The 20,976-nt window shown below is 45.3% G+C and overlaps 1 protein-coding gene across 6 annotated transcripts in view; it reads left to right on the forward strand.

Annotated features, from left to right (window-relative positions):
• The window catches only part of MTHFD1L (methylenetetrahydrofolate dehydrogenase (NADP+ dependent) 1 like), a 231,075-nt gene that overhangs the window by 142,558 nt on the left and 67,541 nt on the right, over positions 1 to 20,976 (forward strand). For all 6 annotated transcript variants that reach the window (XM_015137112.3, XM_015137113.3, XM_028847236.2 and 3 more), the window contains exons 22-24: positions 2,906 to 2,947; positions 4,007 to 4,107; positions 4,665 to 4,842. In XM_015137112.3, coding sequence (XP_014992598.2) covers positions 2,906 to 2,947; positions 4,007 to 4,107; positions 4,665 to 4,842 — 321 coding nt within the window. The remainder of the gene's footprint in view (positions 1 to 2,905; positions 2,948 to 4,006; positions 4,108 to 4,664; positions 4,843 to 20,976) is intronic.

Below are 20,976 nucleotides of genomic sequence, written 5' to 3' on the forward strand. Positions count from 1 at the left end.
AGCACTTCATTTCATTTTTGCCTAAAGCTTCATCATCATTTCTTTTTTTTTTTTTTGAGGCGGAGTCTCGTTCTGTCACCTAAGCTTGAGTGCAGTGGTGCAATCTCAGCTCACTGCAAGCTCCGCCTCCCAGGTTCATGCCATTCTCCTGCCTCAGCCTCTGAGTAGCTGGGACTACAGGCGCGCACCACCACGCCCGGCTAATGTTTTGTATTTTCAGTAGAGATGGGGTTTCACCGTGTTAGCCAGGATGGTCTCAATCTCCTGACCTCGTGATCCACCCACCTCGGCCTCCCAAAGTGCTGGGATTACAGGCGTGAGCCACCGTGCCCGGCTCATCATCATTTCAAATGCAAGAATGATATAATACAGATTAAAAGTAGTAAATCATAAAGAATTCTGACTTTACTCAAAACACTCCTTGTTGCTACAGTCCTTCCTGGATTTTAGACATCGAGTCTGCATAACAACTTCTGTTTCCAAAAACTACTTCTGCCCATGTAGGATGCATTTGGAATTCTCCCTCCCTGCCCTGCCACCCTGAAAATTATGGAAAGGGCTTAGAGATTGTCTGATCTCATTCAGTCTTTATAAAGAGAAAATCTCTGAGGCACAGAGAGACCCAGTGGCTTGTGTGATATCTCACATCTATTTCAGGGACTGATCAGATCTGCAGTCCGGGTCTCCCGACGCCAGTCCCATAGTTTTCCAGACTCTGGTCTCTGTGCTGTAAAAATTCTCTACATGCTTTACAATCCTATTTCATTCATCTTAACATATGTGCTCTGTTTTTCAGCGGTTGCACTTTTGTGCCACATTAATCCTTTGTGTCTCTTCCACTCCTGCTTAATGTCATGGTTCTCAGCCAGTGATCGTGGTAACAAGGAATAGGGTTAGTAGGCACAGCTATGGTTGGAGGATAAGAAAAGGCGGGAACCAGTCGGATGCGGTGGCTCACGCCTGTAGTCCCAGCACTTTGGGAGGCTGAGGCAGGTGGATCACCTGAGGAGTTCGAGACCAGTGGTGGCGGGCAGCTATCATCCCCACTACTTGGGAGGCTGAGGCGAGAGAATCGCTTGAACTCGGGAGGTGGAGGCTGCAGTGATCTCAGATCGCACCATTGCACTCCAGCCTGGGTGACAAGAGCGAAACTCTGTCTCAACAACAACAACAAACAAACAAACAAACAAACAAAAAGCAGGTGAAGCTAAGCATCCCTCTCCTGGGCTCCGGTAGTACCTTCTGCCTCATATTGTTTCATGAATGCCTTGCTCTGTGTCTCCCTATGTAATTCTCAATTCCTTGAGTTTAGGGACTGTGTCTTATTAACTGGTATGTTCCAAGTGTCTGGCATAGTCTGTATGTAGGGAGTGTTTTCAATAACGGCAAGATAAATGAACTTTCATCCTCTTAATCCTCTATTCCATAGTGCTCATCTCGGTGTCTTTCCTTCTTATTGAATAGCTCTGTATTTTTGAGCCATGATTATTCATTTCTACTTCTGTTTTCTTTTTTTCTTTTTCTTTTTTGCTACAGATACTGTGCTGGGATCGACTTCCTTTTGATCATTACACAAATAACCATGGCTACCTCTTATGTTTATTCAGCTTGGTTTTTTTCCATAATTTGTACAGTGGAAAACCTTGTGGCCCTTGAATTTGCCCATTTTAGCCTCAGTCATTTTAAACTCACATCCTGTCCCCCAAAGTGCTCGGCCATTCCCTGTGCAATCCAACAGCTAATATTCTGCTATGCTTTGGGATCCACAGATTCTTTCACAATTCGTTCTTTAAACTAACCATTGTATGAATCAGGGTTCTTCACACATAGAATCAATAGGATGTGTGTATAGAGAGAGAAAGATATTTATTCTAAGGAATTGGGTCACATGATTACAGAAGCTGGCAAGTCCAAACCCTGCACTGTGGGCTGGCAAGCTGAAGACCCCGGAGAGCCAGGGGTGCTAGTGCGGTGTGCAGGCAGCAGTCTGCTGGCAAATTCTCCCGCACTCAGGGGAGGCCGGTCTTTCTGTTATACTCAAAAAGGCCTTTGACTGATCAGCTCAGACCAAGCCACATTATGTAGGGCAACCTGCTTACTCAAAGGCTGCTGATTTCCATGTTCATTTCATCATAGACACCATCACAGAAACACCCAAAATAATATTTGAACAAATACTGGGCACCCTCTGGCCCAGCAAAGTTGACACATAAGATTAACCACCAGGCCGGGCACAGTGGATCACACCTGTAATGCCAGTAGTTTGGGAGGCCGAGGTGGGAGGACCGTTTGAGCCCAAGAGTTTGAGACCAGCCTGGGGAACATAGCGAGACCTTGTCTCTACAAAATAATAAAAATTTATCTGGGTGTGGTGGTATACACCTATATTCCTAGCTACTGGGGAGGCTGAGGCAGGAGGATCACTGGAGCCCTGGAGTTTGAGACTGCAGTGAGCTGTGATCATGCACTGCCCTCCAGCCTGGACAACAGAGCTTTGTGGCAGTTACCGTAAAATGATTTCAAATGGTGATGTACTCTGTATAAATGAGGTATTAAACATATCATTAGTTTTATGTTCTAATTTGAACCAATGTTTGCGAAGTTTCATACTGTTCCATTGGCTCAAATTAGAATCATCCAGGGAGATTTTAAACGTTACGGATGCCAGGTTTCCCTCCCAGAACTTCTGCTTTCATTGGTCTGGGTGGAGCCCAGGGATCAGTGTTTTCGAAAAGCTTCCCACAAGAGTTTAGGTTCAGCCAGTGCCACCAGCTACTGTTTTAAAAGGACAAAATGTAGGGGTACCTTTCTAAAAACTGAATGTGATTGTGGTGTTCTTTCTTTCAGATCAGTTGTGTAAGCATTTTTATAGGATTATTCTTCACGTTTTCTCTCCTTATTTCAGGTAACCGCTGGTGTTCCTCTTAAGAAAGAATATACAGAGGAGGTAAGAGGAGCTGTTTAGACACTTATGTGAAGAATCTCTCAAATCCGGTGACTCGTTGGCTTTCAGTGAATGAGCCATCCTTCAGTGATCCCTTAGAAAAGTGCTGTTCTGGCTGGCGTAGCGACTCACACCTGTAATTTCAGCATTTGGGGAGGCCAAGGCGGCCAGATCACATGAGGCCAGGAGTTCAAGACCAGCCAGGCAAAACCCATGGCCAACATGGCAAAACCTCATCTCTACTAAAAATACAAAAATTAGCCGGGCATGGTAGCTCACGCCTGTAGTCCCAGCAAGAGAATTGCTTGAACCTGGGAGGCGGAGGTTGCAGTGAGCTGCGATCGCACCACTGTACTCCAGCCTGGACGACAGAGCAAGACTCTGTCTCAAAAAAAAATAAAAGAAAAGTGCTGTTCTAAGAATCCAAGAGGAAATGGGTGGGGTGAAAGGATAAAATTCATTCAATTAACTCTTAAATATCAAGAAAAGATGGATATAGGCTTTGTCTACTATTGTCTACCCCCAGGACAGCCATCAGAGCAGGAACTCAAGGTCTCCAGGTCAGAAACAAATATGAAGTTTACACTTCTGTATTCTTTTGTCATGGAAGGTCTATATACAGTTGGCTTTATGACTTACAGGAGTGGCTTACACTTTCCTGTAAAGAGACTTTGATTTACTGGCAGCAGTACCTCGTAGCTCCTACAGGTGGCACCAGGGATCTGAGCCAGGAATACCTGGATAGAGCTCCTCACCTACCTGGGGCCTTATGCCTGTCAGGCCCCAACCTGCAGAGCATGGGCACGTTGCGTAGACCCTGCAGCCTGTCCGCAGCAGTATGAGCTGCCAGGCTTCAGACCCACACATATGCCATTGGACCCAGAATCATTTTAGAAATTTTTTTGCAGACGAACCTCCTTATTCTTGCAGCCATCTTTCTTGGAGGAAAAAATGAAAAAAGATGTCACAAATCCTGCCAGAGAGGTGCTGCCAGTTTAGCTTGGCAGGTTTGGTGGGAGGCAATACACAGGGGTCTGGGTTTTGCTTTTTTCTTTTTTACAGAACATCCAGCTGGTGGCAGATGGCTGCTGTAACCTCCAAAAGCAAATTCAGATCGCTCAGCTCTTTGGGGTTCCTGTTGTGGTGGCTCTGAATGTCTTCAAGTAAGTCCGGCCTCCTCCTTTAAATGTGGGCATTATCACTAGGCCACCCTGTGAACGATATTTGTGTCTTGGGGTATTTGGTCTTTCTAAAATTTTTTAGAATTTAGAATTGCTTCATCTAAAAGTATACAGAAATACCCAGTTCTTTCTGTTTGTTTATTTGGTTTGGTTTCATTTTAGCAAATGTGTTCTCACAATGTTATTAAGGAAGTGAAATTTATATATAGTGAGTTAGTATCTCCTTGGCTTTTTTTTTTTTTTTTTGTAATTCTACCCAGCATTTTTGTCTGAAACAAACTGTGAGTGATCAAAGGGATATGTTATGGAATTTTCTTGATAACGCCCTTAACAACTTGAAATATTTGAGTCACTTTGGAGAGGATTTTTTTTTCCATGCTTTTCTTTAAGTCTGATTTATTTAAACACGATGTGACCACTTTTGATGTTTAAAATGTATTCAGTGTTAGGGAGCGAAGTTCTGTATAAATGGTTAGTCTTTCTTTCAAAACATCGCTAAATGGATACAGATGCAAAACCACAAACATTTTCTTCACCAGGACCGACACCCGCGCTGAGATTGACTTGGTGTGTGAGCTTGCAAAGCGGGCTGGTGCCTTTGATGCAGTCCCCTGCTATCACTGGTCGGTTGGTGGAAAGGGGTCGGTGGACTTGGCTCGGGCTGTGAGAGAGGCTGCGAGTAAAAGAAGCCGATTCCAGTTCCTGTATGATGTTCAGGTAAGATCTAGTAAATGGCTCACAATGGCTCACATTTCTTACACCTTAGCATGGATTGTCCCATTCAGTTATCGCCACAACCCTGCAGATAAGCAAACTAAAGATAGAAGAGTGTAGGCCGGGTGCAGTGGCTCACGCCTGTAATCCCAGCACTTTGGGAGGCTAGGGCAGGCAGATCACTTGAGGTCAGGAGTGTGAGATCAGCCTGGCCAACATACAGAAACCCCATCTCTACTAAAAATACAAAAATTAGGGGGGCATGGTGGCATACGCCTATAGTCCCAGCTACTCGGGAGGCTGAGGTAGGAGAATTGCTTGAACCCAGGAGGTGGAGGCTGCAGTGAGCCAAGATTGAGATCACACCACTGCACTCCAGCCTGGGCGACAGAGTGAGACCCTGTCTCAAACAAACAAACAAGAAGGTAGAAGAGTTTAAGCCACAAAGTCACATTTCCAAGTGCAGACCCTAGCTCCTTATCCCAAAGCCTGTGCTTTTGAAGACTCCCAAATCACAGGCCTAAGTGAAGAGGTACTTTAGTGAACAGGATTTGACAGCTGACACCTTCAGGAGTTGCACAGGAACAAGAGCAATTTCGCCAGGCTTGGGAAACCATGGGAGGTATTTTCCTTGTTCATTTCTCTTTTTTTTTTTTTTTTTTTTGATACAGAGTCTTACTCTGTTGCTCAGGCTGGAGTACAGTGGCGCAATCTTGGCTCACTGCAACCTCTGCCTCCCAGGTTCAAGCAATTCTCTGCCTCAACCTCCTGAGTAGCTGGGATTACAGGCACCTACCACCATGCCCGGCTAATTTTTTGTATTTTTAGTAGAGATGGGGTTTCACCATCTAGGACAGGCTGGTCTCGAACTCCTGACCTCATGGTTCACCTGCCTCGGCCTCCCAAAGTGTTGGGATTACAGTCGTGAGCCACCACACCTGGCCTCTGCTTGTTCATTCCTTTTATGGTTCTTTTCTCTTGTGGTTTTATTGAACTATAATCTAGTGTATGTATGTGTATATATACATAAATATATGTATATATATTTTTTCATTGTGGTAAAATATATATAACAAAATTTACTATCTTAGCCTTTTTTTTTTTTTTTTTTTTTTTGGGAGATAGAACTTTGCTCTGTTGCCCAGGCTGGAATGCAGTGGCGCGATCTCGGCTCACTGCAACCACCGCCTCCCGGGTTCAAGCAATTCTCCTGCCTCAGCCTCCTGAGTAGCTGGGAATACAGGCACACGCCGCCATGCCTGGCTAATTTCTTTTTTATTTTAGTAGAGCTAGGGTTTCACCATGTTGGCCAGGCTGGTCTCGAACTCCTGAGCTCCAGCAGTCCGCCTGCCTCAGCCTCCCAGAGTGCTGGGATTACAGGCGTGAGCCACCGCACCCAGCCCATCTTAACCATTTTTAAGTGCACATCAGTAGTGGTAAGTACATTCACATTGTTGTGCAGCCAGTCTCCAGAATGCTTTTCATCTTGCAAAACTGAAACTGTACCCACTGAACAACTCCCCATGCCCCTCCCCACAGCCCCTGCCAGCCACCATTCTCCTTCATTTCTATGAAACAACTCTAGGGACCTCATGTAAGTAGCATCATACTGTGGCTGGCTTATTTCACTTAGCATAATGTGCCTGCATGTTGTAGTGTGTCAGAATTTCCTTTTTTTTTTTTTTTTTTTTTTGAGATGGAGTTTCGCTTTTGTTGCCCAGGCTGGAGTGCAATGGCACCATCTCAGCTCATCGCAACCTTCTGCTCTGGGGTTCAAGCGATTCTCCTGCCTCAGCCTCCCGAGTAGTTGGGATTACAGGCATGCACCACCACGCCTGGCTAATTTTTGTATTTTTAGCAGAGACAGGGTTTCACCCTGTTGGTCAGGCTGGTCTCGAACTCCTGACCTCATGATCCACCTGCCTCAGCCTCCCACAGTGCTGGGATTACAGGTGTGAGCCACCACTCCCGGCCAGGATTTCCTTTCTTTTTCGGGCTGAATACACTCCCATTCTTTGGATATCCCACATTTTGTTTCTTTATCCATCTGTGGATGGACACTTGCTCCCCCTCTCAGCTATTGTAAGTAATGCTGTATGGGCATGCGTGTTTATGGCATATGTACAAATATCCCTTCAATACCGTGTTTTCAATTCAATTGGAAATGTATTCCCAGAAGTGGGACTGCTGGGTCCTCCAGGATATTTTTAAGCACATGTTGATGGTTCAGTCAGACCTGAGCTTCCCAGGGCTTACTCTCCTCCTCAGATAGTCTGTCTTTGCAGCCCTCTGACATCTCCATTCTGAATTTTGTGGCTCCGGTTCTGGCTGATGGATTTGTCTTCAGGGGTAGTGCGTGATTGTGGGGCGCCCAGGCTTCAAGCTGGTTGCTGCTTCTCCTGTTCTTTCATCCCTCACATATTCCATTGGTGTGTCACTCTTCTTTCCTGTTCGGTGGCATAAATCAGTAGCATAAGTTGAAGAAGAAATCAGTGAAGCAAGAGCTTAGCAGCGTTGTTGATAAGCCTGGAGTCACAGTGGTGAGAGCGTGGGGCTGATGTATCAATATTTAATATTACCCCAGCTCCTGCTTTTAAGGAGTTGTTTGTGTGCAGGTATATGGGCGCTTTGCACATGTTCACCTCTGTGGTCCTAACATCCCTCTTAGGTGAGAACTGGTGATATCTTCCCATTTTACATACAAGAAAACTAAAGCACAAAGAAACTAAGTCAACTGCTCAGTGTCCCATAGCTAGGAAGAGGAAGAGCTGGGAGAAAGAATGTCCAGATGGTTGAGGTCATCATCCTGCTCTGTTCTTCAGAGCTAAGTACTGTGCTCAAAAGTGTGTGTGTATTGGAGGTCTGGGGGGAGACATAGTTAAAGGGGACAGTGACTGAGTGACCCTCCTGAAGAGGAAGGGTGACAGTGATGGGCACGGGCATAGACTCCATGCCACACAGGGGGGACATCATCACCAGCACGCAGTCAGTGTTCATGGAAGGAAGGACACAGGGAATGAATTGGAGGCTAGCTCAGAAAAGGTTTGTCATTTTTATGAGGCCATTTTGTGAATGAGGAACTAGAATATTCTGGACTACAGAGGTGGTAGAGATCAATTGAGAGAGAAGATTTTGGATGAGTGAAAAGAAAAATGTTCCAGTTGGAAGTCTGAGTTCTCAGACCTAGAGGCGTTCAGCGCAAAATAGATGTAGCCCTGCTGTGGGCAAGTCAGGCATTGAAGCCAACTCAGATGGCGGGTGGCCAAGGAGACCCTGGGTTCCTGTTCCTTGGTCCTGAGTAAGGCTCGCCAGGGTGCCTACAACCCTTGGCACATGCCAGGGCCTTTCTACATAAACCACTGTAGGGAGAGTCACCCCCAGATCCTGCTGTTGAGTGTGCCTCAGACCATCTTGCCATCTGATCATGAACCACCCAACTCTACGTAGCAAAAGCAGTTATTTTCATGAATGATTTCATGAAGTGTGGCTCTTTTCAAGGAAAACAGCCCAGGTGAAAAAGAGGTCAGTAATCAGGAGAAATGCTTCTGAGTTACGCTGTCTCAGACATGCACTAACCCTAAGATGAACCCTTTTCCTTTCCACTGATATTTCAATTATTATTTTTTTTTTCTGCATTCCCATTCTTCATGGAGATAATGCTGCTAAAATGTCAGCTCTCCTCTGAAAGGAGGAAAATGTTTAATAATAATGTGGTCTAAAGTCCTCTATTTGATAGGTGACCTCAAGGCCAGTATCCCTGCCGCCTTTGCCAACACACTTCTCGCTCTTCTTGTAACAGAAATTCGATTTGAGCTGCATAATTATTTGTTAGATAATCAGCCTCCCAGCCTACTGCAGCATGACGGTTCATGAAAAGAGCTGCTGCTGCTGCTGGCTCTCTTTGTACTGTCTGCCTGTTAGCTATGTTCCTCACACTGGCAAGATTTAGATCCTCTAAGACCATTTACGGTCTTGTCACCATGTAAAAATCTGAATTCAATGGTGCAGTCAGTAATGGAGCTCAAGCCTTCTTTCCCCCTGATTTCTTGCATTGGTTGGTGCTGGTAAAACTTTAGTAACTAAGTAATGGTTTTCTGGAAGCCCTTTCTTACCTCCCCCACAGCCCCACACCCTCACAACCAACCCTTGGGTGCTGGGCAGTGAGAAAGGTGTGGCATTGCTCTACAGGAGAAAGAAGCTGTAAGTGCTTTGCATATGGCACTCTCCCACCTTTGCTTCTCAAAGCAAACTGGGTTTCTGTGTGCCCCTTGGTGTCTCCCCAGACTTTATATCCCCAAGAATGTATTCAGTACAAGACTGATGGCATCTTGTGGGCTGTTCTTTCTCCACCCCAGTCGTGTGGAAGGAAAACACCGGAGATGATTTAGGGTAATGGAAAATAGTGCTAGAGTCCAGGGCATGACTGCATTTGAGTGTGAGGTAGAAATTGTCTCAGAACCCCACTAGAGTGGTTCTGCTGGAGAGAGTGGGACACCTGGCTCTCAGAGGCGCTGTGCAGCCAGACAGCAGCGTGCTGGACTTCCTGATGGCGAGCTTGCAGGTAAAGGGAGAAACAGGCTGCACTTCTGACTTGGGAGTCTCTGCTGAACTTTTTAGAAAACTGACTTCAGCAGCAACTGCCGTCTAGAGAACGATTTGGCATCTCTTTTTGCCAGAGTAACTTCTCACTCAAGAGTAGGCAACTTTTAATTACGGTACCGGGTGGAGGCAGCAATGAATAATTTAGAATAAAGATTGAAAAATATGGAATAAGGTGTAGTAGACTAATTGCTCAGAAGAAGTTTTATTGTGTGAAAATGAATGTGTTTAAACTTCAATTACAGTGGCTCATTTCCTCTCGACCCTTGAGGGTGATTGCAATCCCTTTTAAGAACTGTTAAAAGTCCACCTCAAAATCATCTTCTCTTTGAATTTTCCTCTTCTAATGTGACTTTTGACAATTATATCTTTATCGTTCACTAATAGAATATCTCCATGTCTGCAGGGACGCAGGGAAATATGATGACTGAAAGAAACACTAATCTACATGCGCACTTTATTAGCTAAGAAATCCCTCCTCCTGGCTCAAGCCTGTAATCCCAGCACTTTGGGAGGCCGAGACGGGTGGATCACGAGGTCAGGAGATCGAGACCATCCTGGCTAACACGGTGAAACCCCGTCTCTACTAAAAAAAAATACAAAAAACTAGCCGGGCGAGGTGGCGGGCGCCTGTAGTCCTAGCTACTCGGGAGGCTGAGGCAGGAGAATGGCGTAAACCCGGGAGGCGGAGCTTGCAGTGAGCTGAGATCCGGCCACTGCACTCCAGCCTGGGCGACAGAGCGAGACTCCGTCTCAAAAAAAAAAAAAAAAAAAAGAAATCCCTCCTCCATACATTCTTCCAGGCTTGCCTCTGCACATTCCATCTGCTGTGTGGGCTCAACTCTGCATTATAGATGGGAAGGTGATGGACTTGTCCATAAGAAATGGATACTTGATAGGAGAAGGAACATATTACATAGAGCTAACAGGCTAAAGCTTTGGGATCATGTAAATTCAGTTTAAACCTTGAGGAGGCCTCCTACTATGGACGCATTTTGGGGAAACTGACTAATCTCTCCAGCCTCAGCATCCTCATTTGTACAATGGTGTCTGACAGTGACACCAACTTCACCAAGTTGCTGTGAGACCCAAATGAAATGCCCCAGAGTAGAATGCTGGAACATAGAAAGCAGGCAATGAAGGCTGGGTGGGTGGATCACCTGAGGCCAGGAGTTCGAGACTAGCCCGGGAAACATGGTGAAACCCCATCTCTACTAAAAATATAAAAACTAGACAGGTGTGGTGTTACGTGCCTATAGTCCCAGCTACTCGGGAGGCTGAGGCAGGAGAATCGCTTGAACCTGGGAGGTGGAGGTTGCAGTGAGCTGAGATCACACCACTGCACTCCAGCTTGGGCAACAGAGTTAGACTCTGTCTCAAAAAGAAAAAAAAAAGGCCAGGCATGGTGGCTCACGCCTGTAATCCCAGCACTTTGGGAGGCCGAGGCGGGTGGATCACCACATCAGGAGATCGAGACCATCTTGATTAACACAGTGAAACCCCATCTCTGCTAAAGATACAAAAAATTAGCCGGGCATGGTGGCGGCGCCTGTAGTCCCAGCTGCCTGGGAGGCTGAGGCAGGGAGAACAGCGTGAACCCAGGAGGCGGAGCTTGCAGTGAGCCGAGATCGCGCCACTGCACTCCAGCCTGGTTGGCAGAGCGAGACTCCGTCTCAAAAAAAAAAGGGGGGGGGGGAAGCAGTCAGTCAGTGCTAGCTCTTCCTCCTGTCATGTTCGCTTTCGAAAGAGAGTGGGCCTCCTGAATTCACCTTCAACAATTCTCCTGTAACTCAAGGTAATTTTGTCAAACTTCAAGATTGGTTTATTTTGCACTGAGTTAAAACCAGGAATTAGAAGCCAAGTCTCCTAAAGCACTACTAAACTAAACCAAGGCATTGGCATTTTTCTTTCTCCATGAGAATTGGGAGCCCTTGGTGATACCATAAAACGTCAGTCATTTTTGCATAGAAGGAGGTATGACCCCGAGAAGTCAGCTTGACCTTCAGTCTGAATATTGTTTGTTAAATGAGGAGTTAAGGTTGAAAATCATCCCTGTATCCTTCCTCTAGCCTTGCAAACATTTTGAGGTATAGCCTTGACAGCAAGACAGGATAGTGTTTGTTTTTATTAAAAGGTCTTTCCTGTTCCTTGCGTGGAGCCATTCTCTTGATCCCAGTGGGGGCTGGATGAAGGAAGACCAAAACACACCACGAAGACAGCCTGGAGCCGCAGCCAGCTCTGCTGACTTCTGAACTTCACACTCTCCCTGCCCAGATGGCCAGGGGTGTTTCCTCCTCTGCTGGTCTTTTTTAAGGCAGGATGTTTGTTGTTACTGTTTTTCTGGTTGGTTCTTAAGAAATTATTTTCTACGTTTTGAAAATGCCAGCTGGAACCTACACCAGTTGTTGGTGGGGTGTGAGAGCTATCCTTTACATGGACTTGGAGCATTTGCAACCCGAGCCTCCACATTGAAATAAACATTTAAAAATTGCATATCTATGGATATACAGTGGGGGAATCTTCCATTGTGGTAAAAATATGTATAACATACAATTTCCCCGGTAATCATTTTTACATGTATAGTCTGTGGCATTAAGTACATTCACATTGTACATATAGGGTTTAATTAATAGGATCTTAAAACTTAAAAGGTATTGATGCACATCTCTGTTGGCTTTTACATTTCACAGTAATTAGAAGGAAGAAACACACTCTAGGTTGAAAGGCTGTCCCTTCTTTTGGTTGTCCTTGTCCCTGGAAAAGCTGTCTCCCCCTCAGGGCCTTTGACCTCCTCTGGCTCTCCCTCCCATCTCAGCCTGAGCCCATAGCCCTTTCTTCAGCGCTCTCTTCTTCTCTTGTTGTGCATTAGAATGTTTGGAGTGTTCTGTGGAAAGCTGGTCCTTAAATTTTCCAGTCAGTTATGTATCTCACTCATAAACCTGTTTCTCCCCCCATGCTCTTTAATATTCTGCTTTCTTAATTATGATTGAGCTGCCTTTAAACAGCCTTTGATCGTCCAGTGTGAACGGCTTCAACAAGCCTCCCATAAGCCTCTTCTCCCCTGGCCTCCTTTCCATGATCCAACCCCAAATTTCCAGATACCTCCTGCTTTCTTTACGTCTGGGGTTTTTTTGTTTTGTTTTGTTTTGTTTGGCAGAGTCTGGCTCTGTCACCCAGGGTGGAGTGCACTGGCGAAATCTCGACTCACTGCAACCTGCACCTCCCGGTTTCAAGCGATTCTCCTGCCTCAGCCTCCTTAGTAGCTGGGATTACAGGTGTGGGCCACCATGCCCAGCAAATTTTTGTATTTTTAGTAGAGGCAGGGTCTCACCATGTTGGCTGGGCTGGTCTCGAACTCCTGACCTCAAGTGATCTGCCTGCCTCAGCCTCTCAAAGTGCTGGGATTGCAGGCAAGAGCCACGGCACCCAGCCCCAGATACCTCCTGCTTGACCAGACCTTCTGTAAACACTTAGATCCCTCTCAAATCTAGATGCTTCTCCAACACTGGCTTCTAGATTCTCTATGAAACGTCTGCTGGCCTGCAGTATATAACCCACCTCCCAGCCTGCCAGGCACGTCGTTCAGCTGTGTGAGACAGTTTCGAGGGATCTGCACCTGTCGTGAGCACGGGCTCCACCTTCTCAAAGCATCCCACTCATCCCTGTGTGATTCTGGCAAAGCCTGCCCCAGCTTTCTTTCCTCGATGGTTGAAATAGCACACAATGCGAAAAAAACAGTGGCCTGTATTTAATACACTTGCACATGTCACAAGAATCCCTGTAGTGTCATTGAAAGCTGTCTTCTAGCATGCAAAATGATTGTCACTATGATGGAAGTTTCTAGCAATGCATTATTTCATCTGAAATTATGAGAGAAGGTAAAATGATGAACTATCAAAGTCACACTACATGTTGGCCGGCTGCCTTCTACCACTCACTCCGTCCCTCCCCAGGCTTTCTGACTTAAATTTAGATCAGATGAGACCATTGCAATGGAGAGAGTGTCCACTTTCTCATCTAAAAGCAAGCTCATGAGGAACATTAAATATGATCACAGAAACAAACATTAAGGTACCACACTAATGGACCACTTAAGAGAGAGAGAAAACTACGACCTTAGGGTTTAGGGAAAAAAAACACTCAAACAGCACAGGCTTTCAGTCTCCCCAGTCTCTCGGAGGTTGGGGGGCGATGTTTTGAGTAAAGTACAAGGGCTCCTTGAACGTGAACACGGAACCAGCGTTGCACCTGTGTTCATTCATTTTGCTCTTACAACACATTGATGTTCCTAAGTCAGATTTGTAGAAGAGGAATGAGCAGCTGCATCATGAGAACACTGTGCATGGCCAGGGGCGGTGGCTCATGCCTGTAATCCTAGCATTTAGGGAGGCCAAGGTAGGAGGATCGCTTGAATCTAGGAGTTCAAGACTAACCTGGGTGACATGGCAGATCCTGTCTCTACTAAAAATATTTTTAAAATTAGCCAGGCATAGTGGCACATGCCCCGTAGTCTCAGCTACTCAGGAGGCTGAGGTGGGAGGATCGCTTGAGCCTGGGAGGCAGAGGTTGCAGTGAGCCAAGATCACCCCCACTGCATTCCGGCCCGAGCAACGGAGCCAGGCTCAAAAACAAAAAAAAAAACAGGCCAGGCACGATGGCTCCCTCCTGTAATCCCAATCCTTTGGGAGGCTGAGGCGGGCAGATCACTTGAAGTCAGGAGTTGGAGACCAGCCTGGCCAATGTGGCAAAACCCCATCTGTAATAAAAATACAAAAATGAGCCGGGCATCGTGGTGCATGCCTGTAATTCCAGCTACTCTGGAGACTAAGGCCCAAGAATCACTTGAACCTGGCATGTGGAGGTTGCAGTGGGCGGAGAACATGCCACTGCACACCATCGTGCCTGGCCTGGTTTGTTTTTTTTTTTTTTTTTTTTTTTTTGAGTCTGGGCAACAGAACAAGACTCTGTCTCAAAGGAAGCAAAACAAAACACTGTACATGAGTGTTCCTGGGTCCAGCAGAGTGCTCGAACCAGTCAGCCCTTTCCCCTCTTTTGGGTGAGATGCGATCTTTAAAATCACTTATTCCCATATATTCCGTTTTTTGGCATTGCTGCACTGTTCTATTTGAGAGTAATAAAAGATTACCCATGTGAATTTCTTACTATTTCATGTGGAGAAATGCAGCTTTTCTAGCGGCGAGCCTTTCTTCCATTTCCCAGAGTCCGGTTACCCTCACCGCACCCCAGGTTTGCTGTAGGAGGATGAGATTCTCTACATGTAGGCGTCTTCAGAGTGAACCTGTTGCTCAGGGCCAGCAAGCCCACAGGGCTCCATGCCCACTGAGCAGGCTCGTGGAAGTCGGCACGTAGCTCAGATGTGCTGGTTTCCAGCCAAGGACATGCTTTGTGTCAGCGATACAGGGGCCTGTTGTTCTCAGTAGCAAGGGCAGAGCCGCTCCCAGGACTCCAGGTGGTGCTGGTAATGCAAGCCCTTGCACCTAGTGTGGTGTGGTCAGTATAAATTAATATCGACAGCTTCATGTTGTACTTTAATTTGAAGTACAGGAAAGGCTGCTTTCCAAACTGTATTTGTAGATCATTTAAAATTTATGCTTCATTTAAGATACAAAATACAAATGGAAATAATTACTGTGTATCCGGAAATGTCTATTCAACGTACGAGTTTATTAATTGATCCTTCTCTTCACATGTTTTACGGGCCTTGGAATACACTTTGCTGATATCACAGCGTAGGAAGATTTAACCCATGTGAATTCAACTCTGTGGCCTTGGTGAAAGAAAAGAACCATGTATTTTTCATTCACTGTGGCCCCCGATGCATGCCAACGACTTCATTTGGTGCAGGGCTGAAGAAATGGCAGTGTGTTCCAATACTTCAACAACAGCGGGGCCTCATTAAGAGACGCCAGGGTATTGAGAATGGAGTATTATATAGTGTTTTCATGGGTCTTCTAAAAGATTTTTCAGGGTTGCTGACTTCAGAATTTGGCCTCTAAGTAAGATGAGACATCCCTACTACAGTGTAAAGCCTTCATGGATCTTTATTTCTAACAGTTCATTTTTAAACTTTTGTTCCATTTCATTTTCTTTTGTCCATTTTTTGTCACCAAAAAATTATTTCAAAATGTAACGACTTTTCTAGAATGTACAGAACAGTTTTATTCCACTAAAAAGCAGGACTTCAATAATTTAATTGAAGAATTCTAGTGAGCATTTCCAGAGCCTTTCCAAGAAGGCTATACTGTCTGACTGAGTGACTTAGCTTCTAGGACCCCGGTCCACCACACCTACAAAATGAATTTACTAAAGCATGAAGGTCACCAAATCCTCTACTATTTCTTCGTGGAGTCACCCAGCTAGTGTTTATGTTGTGCCTGCTCTGTGCGAGAGACTGTGCCACCAGTATAACCATTGGTCGCGGTTATTTTCTAGAGCCGTACTGCCCAATATCCCACGTGGCTAAGATTGAGAGTTCAGTTTCTGGATTGCTCCAGTCCCACTTCCAATGCTTTTAATAGCCACATGAAGCCAGTGAACACACGATACATCTTCCATTGTGATGGAAGTGGCAGTGCACAGCTCTGTTCTAGAGTATTTCGGTTTCCGAAATACGTGTTTAAGAAGTTTGGAAAGGAATTAGTATAGAGTACGAAGAGGGTTACATTTTTTGGTGAATATGAAGATTTAACATAATGTTAGTTCAAAAATGACCAAAGATACAAGTGTAGACACCAACCTTTTGAAGTAGCTAATATGTTAAACAGCTGTGCATAATATAGACAGAATATTCACTGTGTCCCCACTCAGCCCTGTGTTTGACACCATTTCACCTTGGCTTCTGCCTTTCTTTCCCTTCTTTGCCTATTGACATTTTTCCTGTCCTATCTTTTTTTTTTTTCTTTGAGACAGAGTCTTGCTCTGTCACCAGGCTGGAGTGCAGTGTCATGATCTTGGCTCACTGCAACCTCCACCTCCCGTGTTCAAGCGATTCTCCTGCCTCACCCTCCCAAGTAGCTGGGACTACAGGCACGCGCCACCACTCCCAGCTAATTTTTGTATTTTTTTCAATAGAGATGGGGTTTCACCATGTTGGCCAGGATGGTCTCCGTCTCTTGACCTCATGATCCGCCCACCTCGGCCTACCAAAGTGCTGGGATTACAGGCATGAGTCACTGCACCCAGCCTCCTGTCCTTTCTTTAATGCACTATTCCAGCTCTTTTTTAATGTCTTGTCAGCTTTTGCTGATTTTCATGCCTCCCTTTGCAACCTGTGACCTCTTGACTTTAATAGTATGTTTATACAGTCTTGACTGCACACTCTCTTCTGTCATAGTTGTTTACTGTGTCTCATTATCCCCAGTCCATCAGAAGTTCTTTGTACACAAAGTCCCTGAAGCTCTAGAACCACGCCCTGACATCTTGAAAGGACTTGCCGTAGGTGGTTATTTGGTCACTTAGCAGATGCCTGTGGGATCCTACTTCATGCAGACCACTCTCCAAGGCACAATGTGGCAAGTAAATATATTAGTCAATATTTACAGAACCAAGAGAAAGCCAGCAATAATTAACACATGAACAGTCATAAATTGTTTGGCCATTCTATTTGTTTATAAAAGCTATCATTTACCACAGAGAAGCACAAGTGAATATCAAGTTCAGATCAAGACCTTTGGGCTGAGCTTGGTTTTGTTTTTTTTTTTTCTTTAAAGATTACACTTCTCCCCCAAATCAAGCAGATTAACCATAGGAAGTTCCTTGCCTGCTAACACAATATAAATAGATTGCATGCAAGGGGAAGGACCTTATCAGAGCAGATTTTAGTATTTACACTAAACCCAAAAGATATGTTAACTGAGATATTTTTATTTCCTTATTTGTACTTGTGAGTGAAAAACAAAAATTGTAGCAGGAGTCCCAAGACTACAAATGGCACTTTGGCTATGGGCTTTGGAGCTGTGAGTTGAAGCACTTTATTCAGCACGTGGCTGCAGGATTGTAGCTCAGGTTCTAGACAGTGCGTTCTCTTCAGGTCCCAGGAAGCAGTATCCTACCCCTGGAAGCCACCAGGATGCACCTTCATCTATTACAGTGGTGGGCGAGGCTGAGGCCGGGCATCAGAAGTGCCGAGTGCTGGGAAGCTGTGGGGCTGGATAGATAGCAGTGCCTGCTGGGAAGCACACAGCCCTGGCAGTGAGGTTGAGGCAGGGAAGCAGGGCCGCCCTGTTGGGATTCATTCGTACTACTGGCCCCTCACAGTACCGTCATGTGTGGGTGGTCGCACTTGTCCTACAGGAAGAAGTAAACCACAACTACTCAGCTCACACAGTCAGCCTGGCACCTCCTTGGAATTCCCAAAACACTTTCCAATAAACATTGGAAAGGAAGAAAGTTTAGTTGTTAACAAAAAAGTGTACATTGCCTTATGCCCAAAAGCGTTGAAAGCAGGGACTCAAGCAGGTACTCGTGCAGCCCTGTTCATAGCAGCATTGTTCCCAGTAGCTGAAGGGTGGGAACTCCCTTGTCTGTCAGCAGGGATCAGCTAAATATGGCACACACATACTATGGAACATTATTCAGCCTTGGGAAGGACACCTCCTATCACACGGATGAAACTTGAGGGCATTATGCTAAATGAAATACTCCAGACACGGAAGGACAGATACTGCTTGACTCCGCTTGTAGGGGGTCTAGGGCAGTCAGATTCATAGACAGGAAGTAGAATGGTGGTTGTCAGGGGCCGAGGGGAGGGGCATGGAAAGTTGCTACTTTATGGGTAGAGTTTCAATTTTGTTAAATACAAAGAGTTCTGGAAGTTGGTTGCCCAACACCATAAATGGACTTTACATTGCTGAATTGCACACTTAGAAATGGCTAAAATGGTAAATTAGGCCAGGCATGGTAGCTTGCGGCTGTAATCCCAGCACTTTGGAAGTCCGAGGCAGGCAGATCGCTTGAGCCCAGGAGTTCAAGACCAGTCTGGGCAACACAGCAAGACCCCCATCTCTACAAAAATTTTAGAAATTAGCCGGTGGCATGCACCTGTAGTCCTAGCTACGCCGTATGCTGAGGTAGGAGGATTACTTGAGCCCCGGAGGTTGAGGCTGCAGTGAGCTGTGATCACACCACTGAACTCCAGAATGAGACCCTGGGTCACAAAAAAAGAAAAGAAGATGGTAAATTACATGTTATGTGTATTTTACTAAAATTAAAGTTCTTAAAAATTTGTATTTTAGGCCAGACACAGTGGCTCACACTTGAAATCCCAGCACTTTGAGAGGCCAAGGCAGGCAGATCACCTGAGGTCAGGAGTTGGAGACCAGCCTGGCCAACATGGTGAAACCCCGTCTCTACTAAAAATACAAAAATCAGCCGGGCATGGTGGTGGGAGCCTGTAATCCCAGCTGCTCGGGAGGCTGAGGAAGGGAGAATTGCTTGACCCAGAAGGCAGAGGTTACCGTGAGCCAAGATTTTGTACCACTACACTCCCAGCCTGGGCATCAGCGAGACTCTGTCTTAAATAAATATATATATATTTTTATATATATACATAAATATGTATAAATATACACACATATATACACACATATATATACACACACACATATGTATATACATATATATACACAGACATATATATACACACACACATATGTATATTTCTTGTAAAACATTTTCAAGTTTAGCAAATCATGCCAGGCACAGTGGCTCACGCCTGTAATCCCAACACTTTGGGAGGCCGAGGCGGGCAGATCACCTGAGGTCAGGAGTTCAAGACCAGCCTGACCAACGTGGTGAAACCCTGTCTCTACTAAAAATACAAAATTAGCCGGGCGTGGTGGCACATGCCTGTAATCCCAGCCACTTGGGAGGCTGAGGCAGGATAATCGCTTGAACCCAGGAGGTGGAGGTTGCAGTCAGCTAAGATCTCACCATTCCACTCCAGCCTGGGTGACAGAGTGAGTCTCTGTATCAAAAAAGAAAATTTTAAATAACAAATCGGCCACCCACTTGCATTAATTTATTCACTAGTCATTCATTTGCTATTACTTTGCTCCCATGTGAGTTTTTTAAATTATTATCTTAACAGAAAAATCACACTCTTTATTTTTGAATTATGGTCTAGAGTTCAGTAAAGAATGCATTTTTCTGTTCATTAAATGTGTTATGAGTAACAGTATCTTGTTTTGCTGTACTTCCAAGCAAAATGTAATTCTTTCAGTCCTCCCTACCATTCTCACTCCATAATAACATTACTTAAGATTTGTATAGCATGACATTTGCAACGTGCTTGCGTTTTACACTGATTCAATGTGTGCAGTACAGTGATGTATACTGAAGTATTCACATCCTCATCTTAGAAATGAGGAAACAAATTCAGGGAGGTTATATGATTTAACCACACATAAGGAGAGGCTGCATTCTCTCTGAGCCCTCCTACCTCACATAGCCACCAAGCTCCTTTGTGCAGATCCATGGAGGGTTGGAGTGGCCGCGCTGAGGTAGGTGCAGGCCACAGACTGCATGCAACCGGAACATTGCCTGCTTCCCAGAACTGCTGTTCTACTGCCTGGGGAGCACACCCTTCTGAGAGCTGACTTCTGACAAAGCATGGTCCTTGGGCTTGCCTTGTGTCTTCTTTCCTGCAAGAAGTATCTTCCAGCGTCCCACCAACTTTTATTTCTTAAAAAGGTTGCTCCTTGCCAGGCATTGGTTGACCAGCGGAGGAGCTCATGTTAGTTTCAGTACAATGTTGGCAGCAAGCCCTTGAGTGCCCAGCAACACAGGTTGTTCATGATCTAAGATTCATGGAAAACGTCTTCTCCGCTGTTACCTGCAGCACATCAACACCTGAATTTTCTTATCAGCTTGTGTGACTATTGAACCACATGGAACCCAAGCTTAGTCAATAGGAAATATAGAAATATTCATTTGTTCAACTGTATATTGAGGGCCTTGTATATATTCCAGGGGCTGCCTCTAGGTACATAAGAGATGGTCCCAAGCCTTAAAGAGTTTATAGCCATTCTTCATTCTTCAGCTAATATGAACATTGAATCTTTTACATTAGAAGTTGCCTATGCAGAGTACACCTATAATCCCAGCAACCTGGGAGGTCAATGTGGGAAAATTGCTTGAGGCCGGGAGTTTGAGACCAGCCTGGGCAACATGGTGAGACCCCATCTCTACCAAAAATAAATTTTAGAAAAAGTTACCCTTACATTTCTCTCTCTAACCCAGCCTCAACTTTGCACTTAGGCAGTAACTCTTTGTACAACATTCCTGGCACCATATTCAGCTTTTATAGAACCCTCCAGGCAAGGACAGGTCACTGCTAAGTGAGAGAGCTCTGGTTATTATATTCTTCCTTAAACACTGCACTCAAAACAACTACTTCCTTCTAACGTTGGTCCCTTGGTTCACATTCTGCCCTCCTTTCGATTTTTCATATGGCATGGTTTACAAAAGTCCCCTTGCCCTCCAAGAGATTTCGGTGTCAGTGCGGTGCTGCTGAGTCTG

The sequence above is a fragment of the Macaca mulatta genome, chromosome 4 (assembly GCF_049350105.2).
Source record: "Macaca mulatta isolate MMU2019108-1 chromosome 4, T2T-MMU8v2.0, whole genome shotgun sequence".
NCBI lineage: Eukaryota > Metazoa > Chordata > Mammalia > Primates > Cercopithecidae > Macaca > Macaca mulatta.